Source organism: Hemicordylus capensis, chromosome 4 (genome assembly GCF_027244095.1).
Source record: "Hemicordylus capensis ecotype Gifberg chromosome 4, rHemCap1.1.pri, whole genome shotgun sequence".
Classification (NCBI taxonomy): domain Eukaryota; kingdom Metazoa; phylum Chordata; class Lepidosauria; order Squamata; family Cordylidae; genus Hemicordylus; species Hemicordylus capensis.
The window spans coordinates 167,646,017-167,663,406 of NC_069660.1; the positions used below are offsets into that span (position 1 = coordinate 167,646,017).

At 44.3% G+C, this 17,390-nt stretch overlaps 1 protein-coding gene across 6 annotated transcripts in view; it reads right to left on the reverse strand.

The window, feature by feature from the left end:
* Positions 1-17,390, reverse strand: part of SNX5 (sorting nexin 5) — a 96,413-nt gene that overhangs the window by 68,752 nt on the left and 10,271 nt on the right. For 2 of the 6 annotated variants that reach the window (XM_053246954.1, XM_053246952.1), the window contains exons 2-4: positions 14,366-14,404; positions 13,417-13,521; positions 3,868-3,978 (exon numbers count right to left, since the gene is read on the reverse strand). In XM_053246954.1, the coding sequence (XP_053102929.1) occupies positions 3,868-3,978; positions 13,417-13,521; positions 14,366-14,404 (255 nt within the window). Of the gene's footprint in view, positions 1-2,037; positions 2,214-3,867; positions 3,979-13,416; positions 13,522-14,365; positions 14,405-14,976; positions 15,128-17,390 lie in introns of those variants that run through there. The other 4 variants (XM_053246956.1, XM_053246955.1, XM_053246957.1 and 1 more) reach the window with 3 other exon arrangements.

The window sequence follows — 17,390 nt, forward strand, 5'->3', positions numbered from 1 at the left end:
TCTCACTGGAAGAGGGCATACCTAGTGATAAGAGAATCACCCCAGTAGTGTAATGAAAAGGACATTGAGGCCCCTGAGTACCAGCTGCAGGGGAGACGGCATGCCCTCAACTCTTGCCTGTGGCTTCCAGTGGCATCTGGTGGACCACTGTGTGAAGATAGGATGTTGGGCTAGCTGGGCCTTGGGCCTGATCCAGCTGGGCTGTTTGAGGCTGGGGCTCTCCTGGAAACTTGATTTTATGTTCTACTGGACTGGAGACATAGAATGAATCATTGGCACTGACCTGGAAGATCATTCTCTTTGGAAGTATGGGTTGCATCCTTTGCTGAGAGAAACCTCTTGTGAGGGAAAATATTAGTGTCCCTGGAAGTTCATTTGAACAAAAAATTAATTGTGTCCTTTAGTGAAGAGGAGCTGGACTAGGTTGGCCAAGGGACTGATCTAGCATGGCTGTTCCTGTGCTGTTACAGAGGCGACAGACACAGACCTTGTTGTGCACCGCCCAGAGCCCTGGAAGGGGTGGTACGGAAATGCAACAACTACATAATAAAACAATCAATAATACTGTGGTCTCCCATTCAAATGCATGCAGGGTTGATCCAGCTCCGCAGATGAAAGCACCCTCGCTCGCCCCAATGTAACCAGATTTTCTGGTCATAGAGGCCTGTAATGTAATAAATGTGTTAGTGTCCCATACAAGTGTGGCGTAAACACATATCATGGGAGCAGAAGGGTTATGGACATGGTTATAAGGCTGGGACTCTGCCTCTAAGGGAGGAAACCTCTCCAGAAAACGAGGGGGGCCATATAGCTGACGAGGAGCATTTTTCCTCCCTCCATTTCCCCTTTACACCCTGGAGGTTCCAAAGATGGGAAAGGGTATTTGTCAAGATGACCCCTAGAGGGCCATGCATTATTGCACTCTCACAAAATGGGTTCTTGGCGAAGGTGCAGGAAGGGCCCTCCCAGGTTTGCTAGGATGAGCTGCCTATAAGCCAGCCAACCGAGCTTAGTGCAAAGAGCTCTTGTGGCAAGGGTTAAAAAGGGAGTTAGGCCTAGGGAGGAGATAGGGGGCCACTGCCTAGGCAGGTCTGTGGCCACAGGGAGATGCTTGCTGGCCTTGATCTTATTTATTTATTTGTTTGTTTACTTTCTATCCCACTCTTCCTCCAAGGAGCCCAGAGTGCTGAACTAAATACTTGAGTTTCTCCTCACAACAACCCTGTGAAGCAGGCCAAGCTGAGAGAGAAGTGACTGGCCCAGAGTCACCCAGCAAGTCTCATGGCTGAATGGGGATTCGTACTCTGGTCTCCCCGGTCCGAGTCCAGCACTCTAACCACTACACCACATGCTCACCAGTTTTGGTGGGCTCCCCAAGCTGAGGCTGCAGTGTCTGGAACAGCTCCCCGCATGGCTGGTTGCAGCAGTCCTGGGCTAGACCCAGGCATTTTGGCTAGCTGATAGGAACAGAGCTCCTTTTGGAGTTAGTAGTTGTCGCTGTTCCTATCCGCTCCCCGCCAGTTACTTGAGCTGCTGGAGACTGTACTTCTTCCCGCTGGGCCTCCAGCAGTTTGTTTGCTGCTGGCCTGGGTCATGGAGACAAGGATCAGGCACCCGAAGGGGGGGCTTGTGCTGAGGCCAGGGCTGCGGAGGTGACTGGGCAGGCGATGAACAGGCCTAAAACCTGGAGAAGAAGCCTCCTTTGGAGTTGCTGCCCCGCAAAGTTTGTGGAGGAAGAATCACCAATCTCTCTGAGAGCGGGGAGAGACTCTCTGGGCTGCCTTTTGCAGGAAGCTCCTGCAGCATTCCTGCCCCTTTTGTTCCTCCTGGGAGGCTCCCTGCTGCTTTGGCTGATATCTTGAAGATAAGCCTGAAGAGCCCGGAGGGAGGGAAGGGGGGACAGAAGGGGGGATTCAGAGGAACGGAGAATCAAGGGCTTCTGTTTGTTTGTTTTTAAATCGGCTGCATTAGGCAAGCTGCTAGGCTAGCTGGGGGGGGACCCACCTTTGAGCTGCCCGCCTCATGGAAAGAGCTCACCATTTTTGCTTTGTCCAGTTCCCAACGATGTCGATTTTGGTGGGCTTTTTCTTGCAGGCATTTTGTCTCCATGGAGTTGCTGCCGTGCAAGGCCTCTTGCCGCCTCCTTCACACCTGCTTCCCTCAGGACTCCACCTAAGTTTGGGGCTGGATTAGCGAGGGGGGTTGATTCGGCTCTCCAGCAGGAAGGAAGAAGGGCTCTCCAGCCTCTGCCCGCCTCCCCCCCCCCCGGATGTTGCCTCACACGCAGACTCAAAGCCCGAGGGCAGGAGACTGGCTGCGACCTCATCCTGCGTCCTGCCGGGCAGCTCTGTGGAAGCCTGCAAGGATGCAACTGGTGGTGGAGCTCCGGGCCTTCTCGTGTCCCTGGGGAATACGCTCCTCACTCTCCTCGCAGGAACAGACAAGTTAGAGGCCTTCCTGCATGCTCCATACAGTTAGAGAAGTAGGAGGAGAGGGGAAGAGGAGAGAGGATTGAGGGAGCAAAGCAGAGTAAAAGATAAAAAGATTCAACAAGGGAAGATCGGAGAGAAGAGAAAGTCTGCCTGGAGCAACGCAGGACTGTAAGAACTGGGCGGGGTCATCCCCCTCAGGCTCTAGAGACTTCTATCTTTCAGCTAATTAGCATAGTCCTGCCTTGGAGCACGGGCGGGGGATAACCCATGGAGATGGCCTTGATTGCAGTAACCGAGAACTGCCTCTTCTGGATGGGGTTACACTCCCCCAAAAAGATCAGGTCCATAGTCTGGGAGTTCTCCTGGATCCCAAACTCTCCCTGGTTTCTCGAGTTGAGACTGTGACCAGGGGTGCTTTTTATCAGCTTTGACTGATATGCCATACGTCCATTTCTGGAGACAAATGACCTTAAAGTGGTGGTACATATGTTGGTAACTTCTAGGCTTGATGGCAGTAATCACTCTACATGGGGCTGCCTTTGTATGTCGTTTGGAAACTACAATTGGTACAGAATGAGGCAGCCAAATTGGTCTCTGGGTTTATATGGTCCCAAGGTGGGTTGGGATTTGAGAAATGTTTATATGGGGACCCTATGGTGGTTAATATATAACCATGATGGTTATATGGGGACCCAAAGGGACCATTTAACACCGATTCTAAAAGAACTGCACTGGCTGCTGATATGCTTCTGAACGAAATACTAAGTACTGGTTATCACCTATAAAGCCCTTAACAGTGTAGGTCCAGGGTACTTAAGAGAGCACCTTCTCTGTCACCTATTAAGATCTGGAGAGGTCTGGCAATGGTTGCTGCCAACTCGTTTGGTGGGAACTTGGGACCGGGCCTTCTCTGTGGCTGCCCTGGGGCTTTGGAATGTGCTCCCTGATGAAATAAGAGCATCTCCTTCTCTTTTTGTTTTTAGGAGGCCCTTGAAGATGTACCCATTTTCCCAGGCTTTTAACTGAAACCAAATTTTTAAATTTTAATGTTATTATTATTTTTATCTTTTTAACGCATTTTAAATGCTTTATATTTTATATTATGTTTTTATTCTGTACATGGCCTAGAGATTTCTCTATTAGGTTGTATATAAATTCAATAAATAAATAAATATTATTTCATCAGCTCAAATAACTGCAACAATTAAAGTACTTCCCCCCAACTGTCTGAGAGTACCTTATTTCCTTATATATGTTGGAAATGGGGACCAAAGCTCAAGTTTGACATTACACTGGCATATATTTGGGAAATAAAAAGCAAAATTAACCAAGTCTAAAAGTTAAAAAGCAGAAAGCATACAGTTATTTGTTCATCATTTTCTTATTTTGCTACAATACCACCATCTTAATCAGGTGTTTTTTTAAAAATACTTACAATTAGTCCTGCATATTCTTCTGTTTCAATAAACGTATCATGAAGCCACTCAAAATCTTCATGCTGCCTTGTGACAGAGAACTCAGTGCCCTGAAAAACTGGTAGAGTAGTCTGAAAGGAGAGATCAGTAGCTTGTTTCTAAGATAAATGTTGTTTAGCTGAAGAGACTCATTACATCCAACTAGCTCCAGCATTCCTTTAGACAACTTTCATAGGAAGTACTTAAGATACTTAATGTATTCAGATGGATGGTTTCCTGATTTCAGAAACTGCAATGCATGGTCTGCAAGTGAACCAAGGAATATGAGTTTTCAATTGTCACGCACAAGGGGAAGAGGAAGCACATGAGACAAAGGCTTATACCTGCTCATGCTTGTAACTCCAGATTATATTTAGTGTTATGTCTGAATATTGGCAGCGCTCCTGAAATAGTTTCATATATTACACATGTTCAAAGCTCAATGTGTTTTAGAAATCCTCTAATGAGAGTCATGAGGGTACAGCTTCTATAGTCCTCTTAATGGCATATGAATTGGTGTAAAATGTCTTTTGTGCAGAAGAACAGGAAAACATGGATGCTGAATTCTGAATAGACTCATGTACAACATAAGAGTCTAACAGCAATAACGTTGAGCTAGTATATTTCAATTTATAGACTGAAAATGGGTAACACTAAAATGGATCAACTACAATTTGTAAATGCTAGACATACATTTTAAGAGCGATTCAAACATTTTATTCAATATTATATGTAGGTACTTTGATAGCAGCTGTACTTGATAGCATCCTTGACTATATTGCCAATAAATGAAATTGAAATAAAGTTGAATAGAATCTATCTACTGCTTTTACATCTAAACATACCACAATTTAAGAAGCAAATGGGAAAGTGGCCTATTACTATTCTATATGAAGACTTGGCATGATTTTCAACAATACGCTGGTACACTTTAGCTTCAGGTTTTTTTTAAAGATACAAGCATTATTTAACTCCCCACCAACTTCACTCTATCTATCCAACAGTCCCACATTTATATTGGCAGTACTCTAATAAAGCAGACTGGCTGTATATATCTTACAGCTAAACTGTTGGAATCAGTGCTTTCATTGACTAAATGACTGGTTATAACATTCCTCAACCACAAAACAGTAATAATTAGGCCTGTGTAGACCCTTTAAAAAGGAGGGCTGTGCTGGCCAATTAGACTCCTGTTTTAGACTCCTAAAAGGAAGACTCCGCATCACTATACTACTGCCGCCTAGTATTTGGCTGGGCCTGGTACAGGAATGCATCTTAGGTTGTCCAGAGATGGGGAGGTGGGGGTGAACTATGGGTCAGCTATTCCTGTTGCTGGAGGGGAATCAATCAAGATATGGCACTGGTAGGTTAGCAGGCCATTACAAGGAAAGGGAATTCAGAAATTTAGTTGCCGTTTTCCCTTCCAGCAGACCTACCACCTCTTCAACCTTGAGAACAGTGCCAACAACCCACAGAACCTCACCTTATTACTTTGTAATGCCAGGTCTGTCTGAAACCATTATGACTTGATTTTGGATGAAGGAACCAACCTGGTGTGCATTACGGAGACCTGGTAAGGAGAGGCTAGTGGCCCAGTTTGGTCCCAGCTTCTCTCAATGGGTTACTCCATGGTGGAGCAAGTGAGGGGATGTGGGTAGGGATGTGGGTTACAATGTTCCCTCTAAGATGTGCACACTCACAAGTTTTTTTAATGTCCACTCAGTTAATCTTAGATCCTGCTCAGGATGAATCCCCCTTCCTTGAATCAGAATTTGGAGCAATCAGTTACCCGCTGTGATGTGTTTAAAGAATTTTTTGCAGATAAAATCTCTCTGATTTGGGCCAACTTAGATGGAGACTCCACAATTAATTCTATGTCTGAACTAGAAGTGTCCAGCAACTCCTCTTATGTTGTTCAACTGGATCAGTTTCAGTTTGTGACTCCTGAGGATGTGGACAAGCTGCTCGGAATGGTGAGGCCTATCACTTGTTCTCTTGACCCTTGTCCAACATGGCTTGTTCTATCTAGCAGGGAGGCTGTTGTAGACAGCCTGGTGGAAATCATAAATGCTTCTCTGAGGGAGGGCAGGATGCCTCCTTGTCTTAAGGAGGAAATCATTAGACCTCTTCTAAAGAAGCCTGCATTAGATCCCTCAGTTGAGCAATTATAGGCCTGTTTCCAACCTCCCATGGCTGGGCAAGGTAACTGAGAGGGTGGTGGCCTCTCAGCTCCAGGCAGTCTTGGAGGAAACGAATTATCTAGACCCATTTCAAACTGGCTTTCGGGCAGGCTATGGGGTGGAGACTGCCTTGGTCGGTCTGATAGATGATCTCCAATTGGGAATTGACAGAGAAAGTATGACTCTGTTGGTCCTTTTGGATCTCTCTGCGGCTTTCAATACTATTGACCATAGTATCTTTCGGGAACGTCTGAGAGTGTAGGTGGGTGGGAGGCACTGTTTTACAGTGGTTCCGCTCCTCCCTCCCTCAAGGCTCCATACTTTCTCCAATGCTCTTTAACATCTACATGAAACTGCTGGTAGAGATTATCAGGGGATTTGGATCGGGGTGTTATCAGTATGCTGATGACATCCAGATCTACTTCTCCATGTCAACTTCTTCAGGAGATGGCATAACTTCCCTAAATGCTTGCCTGGAAGCAGTAATGGGCTGGATGAGGGAGAAAAAACTGAGACTGAATCCAGATAAGATGGAGGTACTTATTATGTGGGGTCAGAACCCCAGAGATGATTTTGATCTCCCTGTTCTGGATGGGGTCACACTTCCCCAAAAGGAACAGGTTTGCAGTCTGGGAGTATTTCTGGATCCACACCTCTCCCTGGTATCTCAGGATGAGGCGGTGGCCAGAGGGGCTTTCTATCAGCTTCGGCTAATACGCCAGCTGCGTCTGTTTCTTGAGATGAATGACTTCAGAATAGTGGTACATATGTTGGTAAACTCCAGACTTGACTTCTGCAATGAGCAATATGTGGGGCTGCCTTTGTACGTAGTCCCGAAGCTTCAGCTGGTACAGAATGCAGCGGCCAGGTTGGTCTCTGGGTCATCTCGGAGAGACCACATCACTCCTGTGTTGATAGTTACACTGGCTGCCAGTAGGTTTCTGGGCAAAATGCAAAGTGCTGGTTATAACTTATAGAGCCCTAAATGGCTTAGACCCTGGGTATCTAAGAGAACGTCTTCTTCATTATAAGCCCCATCATTCACTGAGGTTGTCCGGAGAGATCTGTCTCCAGTTGCTGCCAGCTCGACTGGTGGCCACATGGGGACGGACTTTCTCAGTTGCTGCCCCGAGACTGTGGAATGCGCTCCCAACTGAGATACGATCCTCCCCACCTCTGACAATTTTTAAAAAGCATTTGAAAACATACCTCTTCACCCAAGCTTTTCCGTTCTTTAGAATGTTAAGGTTTTAATTTGTAGGTGATTTTTAAATTGTTAAATTAAGTTTTTGTATATGTTTTAACTTATTTTATGCTATTGTTAACCGCCCAGAGACGAAAGTTTGGGGTGGTGTACAAATTTGATAAATAAATAAATAAATCAGGAAGGCCCCACTCTGAATGCACATGCACACACGCATGCATGCACGCACACACAGAGCCTTGATAAAGCTGCCTAAAACAAAACTCATTCCACACACAGATGAAAAAAATTAGAGAGAACACTGGTGGGGTGGCTGTGGTCTATAAGAATAACATCTCCCTTACCAGGATCCCAGTCAGGGAATTGGCTTATAAATGAATATGTGTACTTAAGTCTAAGGACTTATGTTCATGCACCAATCACCTCGCTGCTTAACGGAGTCCCTAACTGGTCCCCAATAGACCTGGTTGCAGAACTGGGACTGGAATGGCCCAAGAAGTTGTTGGTGAGGGATTTCAATGTCCATTTGGGGACTGGGCTGTTGACTCAGGAGTTCCTAGTGGCCATGACAACTATGGGCCTATAAATGGGCCTGAAACCAGTTGGGAAACTGGTTTCTGGTCCGAAGCATGATGGCCACATGCTCGATTTGGTCTTTTGCTCTGATCAGGGTGGTATTCTGTGGGTGGGAACTCCTGTCATCTCCCCATTGTCATGGACAGATCACCATCGGGTTAAGGAAGGTCTTACAACCACAACCCACCTCTGCAGGGGTGAAGGACTCTTTAGGTTGGTAGGCCTGAGAAGGTTATTGGATCCAATAGGATTCCAAGAAGCCTTGGAAGGATTTCAAGTTGGCTCTGCTAGTGATTCTGTCAATGCTCTGGAGCAAATATAGAATACTGAACTCACTAGAGTGGTAGACACAGTAGGTCCTAAACGTCCTCTCCGACTTGCTTCAAGTCAGCCCCTTGGTACTCAGAAGAACTACAGGAGCTGAAGTGGCAAGGTAGATGACTAGAGCACAAGTGGAGGAAGATTTGGCATGAATCCAACAGATTGCAATACAGAGAACTTTTGAAGAGCTATGCTCCGGCAGTGCGGGTGGCAAAAAAGCAGCTCTTTTCTGCATTCATTGCTTCCGCAAATTCACATCCAGCTGAGTTGTCTAGGGTTATGAAGGGAGCTAGTTTATGCCCCCTCCCCCTTGAATTTGAGAACTTGGAACCATCTGTTACTTGCTGTGATGTCTTTAATGACTTTTTTGCAGATAAAATATCTTGTATTCGCACCAAACTGGATTCCACAGTTATTGCAGAGTCTGTTGTAGAGGTGTACAGCAACTCTTCATAGGTTTAGATTGGATCACTTTCTGTTTGTGACTCCTGAGGATATGGACAAACTGATTTGCATTGTGCGTCCTATTACCTGTTCTCTTGACCCTTGCCCAACTTGGCTTATTTCATCTCGTAATCAGAGGGGGTCTGGTAAATATTGTAAATGCTTCTCTCAGGGTGGGCAGGATGCCTCCTTGCCTTAAGGAGGCTATCATTAGACCTTATTTGAAAAAACCAGCAGTGGATGCCTCAGAGTTGGCTAGTTACAGACCTGTTTCTAATCTTCCATGGCTGGGCTAGGTGATGCCCTCTCAGCTCCAGACAGTTTTGGATGACAGATTATCTAGACCCCTTTCAAACCAGCTTCTGAGCAGGCTATCGGGTTGAGACTACCTGATGGATATTTCCAATTGGCTATTGACAGAGAGTACAACTCTGCTGATCCTTTTGGATCTCTTTGCAGCTTTCAATACCATTGACCATGGCATCCTTCTGGGCCGCTTGAGGGAGGTGGGATTGGGTGACACTGTTTTACATTGGTTCCGTTTCTACCTCTCTGGGAGATTCCAGATGGTGTCACTTGGAGACTGTTGCTCTGAAAGGCGATGGCTAAAGTGTGGAGTTCCTAAGGCTCCATACTGTCTCCAATCCTTTTTAGCATCTACATGAAATCAATGGGAGAGATCAGCAGCGAGTTTTGTGTAGGCTGTTAATATGCTGATGACACCCAGATCTATTTGTCCATACCAACTTCCATCAGCAAATCCTCCCTAAATGCCTGCCTGGAAGTGATAATGGGCTGGATGAGGGATAACTGAAGTTGAATCCAAATAAGATGGAGGTGCTTACTGTAGAGTTGGAACCCAAGAGATGGTTTAGATCTGCCTGTTCTGGATGGGGTTAACCCCCCCCCCAACCCCGAAAGATCAGGTATGTAGCCTGGGTATGTAGCCAAACTCTCTCTGGCTTCTCGGACTGAGACAGTGGACAGGAGCGCTTTCTACCAGCTTTGGCCGATATGTCAGCTACGTCCATTTCTGGAGCTAAATGACCTTAAAACAATGGTGCATATGCTGATAACCATTGACTACTGTAATGCATCCTACATGGGTTTGCCTTTGAGCCCCTGGTGGCGCAGTGGTAAAACTGCCGCCCTGTAACCAGAAGGTTACAAGTTCGATCCTGACCAGGGGCTCAAGGTTGACTCAGCCTTCCATCCTTCCGAGGTCGGTAAAATGAGTACCCAGAATGTTGGGGGCAATATGCTAAATCATTGTAAACCGCTTAGAGAGCTCCGGCTATAAAGTGGTATATAAATGTAAGTGCTATTGCTATTGCTACATAGTCCGTAAACTATAACTGGTACAGAATGCAGCAGCCAGACTGGTCTCTGGGTCAATCCGAAGGAAGCATATAAAACCAATTTTGAAAGAATTGCAATGGCTGCCAATATGTTTCCAGGCGAAATACAAAGTGCTGGTTATTACCTATAAAGCCCTCAATGGCTTGGGTTCAAGGAACTTAAGAGAGAGCCTTTGTCATGAACCTTGTTGCCCATTAAGATCATCTGGAGAGATCTGGTTATGGTTGCCACTGGCTCGTTTGGACTGGGCCTTCTCTGTGCCTGCCCTGGGGCTCTGGAATATGCTCCCTATTGAAATAAGAACCTCTCCTTCTCCATTTGCTTTTAGGAAGACACTCAAGATGTACCTGTTGTCCCAGGCTTTTAACTGAAATTTTAGATTGTTATCTTCTGAGATTGTTTTTATGGTTTTACATTTGCTATGTTTTTAACTTTGTACACCACCTAGAGATGTCTATACCAGGAGATATAGAAATAGGATAAATAAAAAATAATTCCTACAAGTATGTCAGGCCAAAAGTCCCCATATTGGGACTACTGAAATTAATTCTGGAAATCATGAGGGAGCCCCAACAGTTGCAACTCTGACTAGACTCCCTTGTATTGTTCTTCACCCCACTGAAGCATTAGAACAGCCACCACCAATCTGGGCCTTTACCACTGCTGGGCCGCCAGGCCTCTGCCAGTCTTCATCTTCAAGGGGAGAGAAATGTCAAAGGCATGCACCATATGAAGCACTTGCTTTTTAGAAATGCCTAGAAGGACCCCAGGGCACTGTGCATTGTGGGATGTGTAGTTCCTTTAGAGATGCCTTAAACGAGCTACACTTCTCACAATACACCATACCTTCTGGACACTTCTGAAAAGCAAGCACTACTTAAGAGACTTGCCTTTTTAAAATGCCAGTTTCCCCCCTTTAAGATGAAGATTAACAGCACCAGCAGTGGAGGTCCAGCAGCCCAATAGTGGTGGAGGCACAGACCCGGAGAAGCAGCTGTTTCAGGGCTCCAGGGGGAACCAAGAGGAGCTGTGAGAAGGCAGGAGGACAGCAGGGGGGAAATAATCTGACAATGTTGACTCAATACCAACCTGACTCCTACGGGGTTGGGGGTGGGTTTTTTTTTTGTCAGGTCAGAATTGATCAGACTTTTTTTTATGGTGCACAGGCTTAATAGTAATGTTATCACAAGAAGCCAATATTGAACTAATTGTAAGTCTACTTACTGCAGCATGAATTTGTACAGCATTTGTATGGAGTAATGGGCAGGATGAGGGATAACAAACTGAGACTAAATCCAAACAAGACAGAAATGCTTACTGTAGGAAACCACAGTTCAGGAAAAGAGATAGACCTGCCTCTTCTGGATAGGGTTACACTCCCCCAGAAGGAACAAGTTCGCAGTTTGGGAGTACTTCTAGACCCAACCATCTCTACGATACCTCAGGTGGAGGCGGTGGCCAGGAATGCTTTCTATCAGCTTCGGCTGGTTCAAAAATTGCACCCTTTCCTGGAAACGAGTGACTTTAAGACAGTGGTGCACATGGTGGTAAGCTCCAGGCTTGGCTACTGAAACAAACTCTACGTAGGGCTGCCTTCGTACATAGTCTGGAAGCTGCAAGCGGTGCAGAATGCTGCTGCAAGATTGCTCTCCAGGATGTCCTGTATTACTCTGATTCTAAAAAGATCTATACTGGTTACCAGTAGGTTTCTGGGCAAAATACAAAGTGCTGGTTATTACCTATAAAGCCCTTAATGGCTTGGGCCCATGGTATTTAAGAGGATGCCTTCTTCATTATGAACCCTGCTGCCTATTAAGATCTTCAGGGGAGGTTCGTCTGACTGTGCCACCAGCTCATGGTGGCAACTCAAAGGTGCGCCTTCTCTGTGGTTGCCCTGGGACTGTGGAATGCACTTCTTGCTAAGATTAGAGCTGCTCCATCTCTGTTGACTTTTAGGGAACAGCTAAAGACATCTCTTCAGCCAAGCTTTTTTTTAGCTAGTTGGTATTTTTATGGATATTTTAATTTGGTTTTATGTTTTACCTGGTAAATTCTTGGTTTGTTTTATGCTGTAAACTGCCTAGAGACTTTGGTAGTGAAGCCTTTGGCCTTCCCCTCTCCCGCGTACCTGGCCTTACCCTCCCTGGCGTGCATCAGGACTCCTCTTCTAGGCACGGGCCCGTGTTCTCATTGGTTGCAGCTGTGGCAGGGCTTGTCATATACGACCTTAGCATATTATATATAGATTTAGTGAAAAAGCATTTTATGATTTTTGGGGACCCAACATTTGAGCAAAGTGTACCTTTATGTGCTCTTGTCAATATTCTATACCTGCATTAATGTTTATTTCAAAGAAAAGACTATTAAATGCACCTGTGAATCATTATGGGTATAACCATGTACTGGGGAACACAAAGCTAACTTTTTGTTTTTATGGGGCGTTAGACAAAATTCTTGCTTGAAAAAGATGGACAATTATGAAGAAATTGATTATGATTATTCAATTAAAAACAGTTTTTAAAGGATATTTGAAAATGTCCAAACTTGATGAATTGGGAAAAGATAAGCAGTTTTTACTGAAAGTTGGGAATGGGACTGAAGTAAAACAAAGCTTTTTAGTACTATTAATGTTAGAATTGGAGAGAAATCCCTCAGCCACCAAAGTTACCATGGTGCTTTAAAGGAACAGTATCATTTTGCTACTCTTACCCTACTCAACAGCTCTCCTTTTCATCATTGCAAACACATGGGTGTGCGTGCATACAGGTTGAGTACAGGGATACCTTATCTGCTTGGGACCAGAAGTGTTCTGGATTTTTCCAGATTTTGGAATATTTGCATCAAACACATTAAAAAGCTTCACAATAAAAACAGAGCCGCAACTAGAGAGAATTACAGACAAAACCCCTGTCACTAACAGCCATCTGAAATAAGTTTTGACTGCATGTTTAAAAGCAGCAAAATTGGGGATCTGCCAGCGAGAGAGCTGAGGTGTTTTGTTTTTGTTATGGCGTGGTGTCCGGATTTTGAAGCATTCCACATGTCCGAATAAAGGATACTCAACCTGTGTGTGTATGTGTGCGCACGAGCATGTGCGTGCATATGTGCGCATGTATACACACACACACTCAATAGGACCATAGAGCAAAATATTGGCTATGCTTAGTTCTTCAGGCAAGAGGCCGAAAGCAATTTCCTTTTGCTTTTATTAAAGCTATGAGCAGCAATAGTGGTCCAGATTCCAATATAGGAAGGAAACATTGCTGTCATCTAGAACACTCACTCAGAACTAACCTTAAGTTGACAGGATAAACCTCCACCTCTCCTCACTGAAAGATTCTGAAGGCTGACATATGTCATTACAATATTTAATGACCAAGTCATTTGATACTGTAAAAGCTACACTTTTTTTCATTTCTAATCTTTCTCCTACACCCCCACCTTACCTTAGTGTGGACTGTGAATTTCACTTTGTCTTTTTCACTGAGAGCATCAGGAATGTCAATCTGCAGCGAAGGATCAATATTTAGATCCACAGACACAGACCTCATCTGAAATAGAAATTGAAGAATTTTAATCCCAGCACTCAGTGTGACTGAAGATGCAATTGATAAGAAGGCAGCTTTAAGGCTGCAGGTGAGACTTTCTATGCCCCTATAGGGCAACATCCTATGATCAGTCTAGGAGCCTATAGATTTGTACAGCTGTGCGCCTCTACTCTTTTACAGTGTAGGGTTTGGGTGGGTTATAAATGCCAAGTAGTATGCCCTATTAAGCAGCCAGATTCTGGATGCTACTTCAGCTGTAATAAAGCTATTGTTTGCATAACAATAGCTAAGGCAAGAGCTTCAGGTTGTGCTCCCCACATCCACAGTTGTGTAGCAATGAGACCAATTGCCTGTTACAACTACAGAATCTTTTTCCATGGAGTCTAAGGAGAAGTAAAGCTACAGAAGAAGAGAATCCAGTGTGTCACTACCACCTTACTATTGTCATATTTTAGGGCCAAATTAGATACAACAACAAAGCATTGTCTAGCTCATGGTTTATTTTCATTTTAAAATACCAACTGTAGAAGACCCCGATCTGGACAGGGACCAAGGTACAGAGAAAAGGTGTTTAATCTCTGTGCCATTTGCTGCAATTGCCCCTTTGGGGAGATCCTGAGAGTTACATGCCCTCCAGCCCTGTGCCATGGTTGCAACAGAGACTCCACACAGCAGCTAAGTAAAAATAAAAACTAGACAAAGACATGCTCAAAATCACATCTAATCTGGCCCTTAGAGGGGCAACTAATGTGTTTATTCCCATTGATCCTGATTTTTCTGAATTAAGCAATGAAAGCAGAGTACTACAATATCCAACACAGCTGATACACTATTGATAGCTAGTTACCTGTAGACTGTGATTATTGCACCGGCATTTATAAAGCTGCTGAAAAACAATGATCAGATTAGCTATTCAGTCACAGGGTCAGGTAGAAGTGTAACAACAACAAGTGACCCACATATTGCTGTGCCACAAATAGAGTGCAGAACAAGAACCAGCACATTAACAAGCATGTGAAGTTATATAAGCATTTTCTTTTGCATTTTATGGCCATACACAGCTGAATCAGAAACGTAATTTGCCTACATATACAAATATATTCACTGCTGATTAGACTATTTAGAGTTTCTCCAGTAGGTACAAGACAAGGTAATGTCACCATTTCCAACTAGTCAGAGTCAACAAGTTCCTTCTGCTCTTACTTTCCATTTTATATAATCCATAACAGCAGTCCATTTATCAAGTAAACTCTGTTGCTGACATCCATTCTAGTGCTCCACTAGTGCAGCAGTGCCTAACACAGTGGCGACTCATTGTGACTTGCTGCTCAAGATGAGTTGTAATGTGCACCTCACCTTCCAAACTGGCCCCACCCACTGGGCAAGCCCAGTGCAGTCACAGTGAGGCCCTCCCTGTCCTCACCAGCCCTGCTTCCTGCATTAGAGAACAGCACTCACCTTCCGGATGCCATGTGTGCTCTGTTATGGGCCTGGCGCACACAGCTGTTTGCTTATTGGGCAGGCTGTTTGTTTATTAGGCAGTGTTCATCCAGGTCTGCTGGTCCTGTCTCTCCCTTCCAGTGAAAGCAGTTGAAGCTTTCGGGACAGTGACTGCAGTGCCAGCAGCAATCAATAGAGGGCAGTACTGCATCTGCAGTTTGGGGAGTGCTTGAACTGCTGCCACTTCAAACACTGGAGGGAAGCAATGGGCTGGTGAACCAGGATACATGCACATAGGGGCGGATCCAGGGCGGTGCAAGGGTGCAGTTGCACCCCCTGTGAATCTGGATCCAGATCAGCAGTTCCTCGGCAGCAGCAGCTTCTTAAAAAGGGTTAACTTCACTTTCTGCTGCTATTCCTACTCTTTCCCAGCAGGGGGAGCAGCAGCAAGCAGCAGCCTGATTTGTCCTCCTTGTTCTCTTTGTTCTCCTGATTTGTTCTCTCCTCCCCTACTCTGGCCTTCCTCTGAAGGTACTGCAATTTGCCACGAGGACAATGGAGTTGCTGGCTGTTGGGCTTGTCTCCCCCCAGGAAAGTAAAACATACAAAAACCCCACTCTTATCTGTTTGTTTTGTGTGTGTACCAGAAAGATTAAGCAACCAACCCCTTGCTAAAGCCACTCTATTCCTCTTCCCACCCACCCCCTCCCTGTGTGTGTACACATGTGAGAGAAGTAATGTCAATTTTTGTGCATGTGTGAGAGTTTTACACTTTAAAAAATCATTTCCAGTTCTAATACAACTTGTAAGAAAAACCTTCTCCATCCCAACAATTTATCTTCTTGTGGGAAATTAGTCAGTTCAAATGCATTAAAAACTTTTAAAATTATAAGAAGAAATGCTCTAACAAAATGGATCCGTTTTTGTTTCTGCCTTCTGGTCTCTGTATGTGGGTTTCTATCTTTCTCTCTCTGTCTACACACACACAGACACCATTAAATATATTTATATGCTGCTTTTTTAAAGCAACAAAGTTGGCTTAAATAGCAAAATATGAGAAAATGGTTCTCTCTCAACATGCTTCCCCTTGTAATCATTACTATTTTATTTTGCTTTGTGCTACTAACAGTAGCTCATATACAAATAACACATATTGTCTTTTGATAAGCTTGTAATGGACTAAAATACCCCAACTTTTTGAAAGTAGCTTCACAAATTGTTAAAATGAACATTAAGCCTCCTCCATCACCAAAAATCTATTTTTATACACTTGTTTCAAAATAAGTCTTTGCAAATCAGATCACAAGAAACTCATTTTAAAAAACTCTTGCCAATGAAATGTTTGGTTGTCTTTAAATCCTAAGAAATTGGGGTAATCATATATGACATTCTGCTGTCCTGTCTGAAATCAAATTGGTGGCCTTTCCTTCTGTAGTATATAGACAAACAGTGTATGTATATACACTGTAGTGTATAGACACACTACAGTTTATGCTTTTTACTTAAACAATATGCAAACTAGGCCGCTTGCTGGGGTAATAGGTGTAGAAGAGCTGTTTGAGTTTGCTTCTGAGTTTACATGTTGAGAATTGGTGCGCATGTGGCTAAAAGTCAATATAAATATGTATATGTTACAGACACATTTTATTATGTCACATATCCTTTTCTTCCTCCAAAGAGTTCAGGGTACTGTACATGATCTTCCTCCCTACTTTTATCCTCCCAACAATCCTGTGGGGCAGGTTTAGAGGTGTGGGGGGGGGGGGGGTGTGAGAGAGAGAGAGAGACTCACCTAAAGTCATGCAAAGGGTTTCTGACTGGGGAATGCCAAGTCCCCCAGTCCTAATCTTAAACACTCTAATCACTACATCACACCGGTTTTAAACAGTGTGTGAGTATTGACTGCAGGAGAAAAAGAAGATTAATTCTTAGCAGTGAAGTAAACTAGTGGGGAGGAGAATGTTGGATACCTTTAGAGCATGAAAAGGTTTAATTATCGAAATGTGGGGAGACTGTGGGCCCCAGGCAGGCCCTGTCAGCCCAAGCCCTGGATTTTTTTAAGTACCTAGCAACACCTCTGTAAGGGAGAGAGGAAGAGGTGAGAGTGACAGGATTATGCATGCAAAATCTGGTATCAGCAGGTATGTTGTTCAGAATTTCTTCTTACACTCCTCTGAGTGTATTTGGGTGTAAAAATTAGTGTATTCAGCTAATTTATTTTGGGGGTTGTAATTTTACCCAATTAATTAGCAGAGCACTAAAGAAGCTACCCACTCCAGTTACAGAGTAGAATGCAGAGTTTAGCTGTTGCAGCTATTTAGAGAAGACACATGGAGATTCTTGTAGAATTAAATACTAAGTAGATGTATTGGTGAAGGACACTTTGGATAGGAAATACCTAACCCTAATCTATAGAACTACATAATGAATAG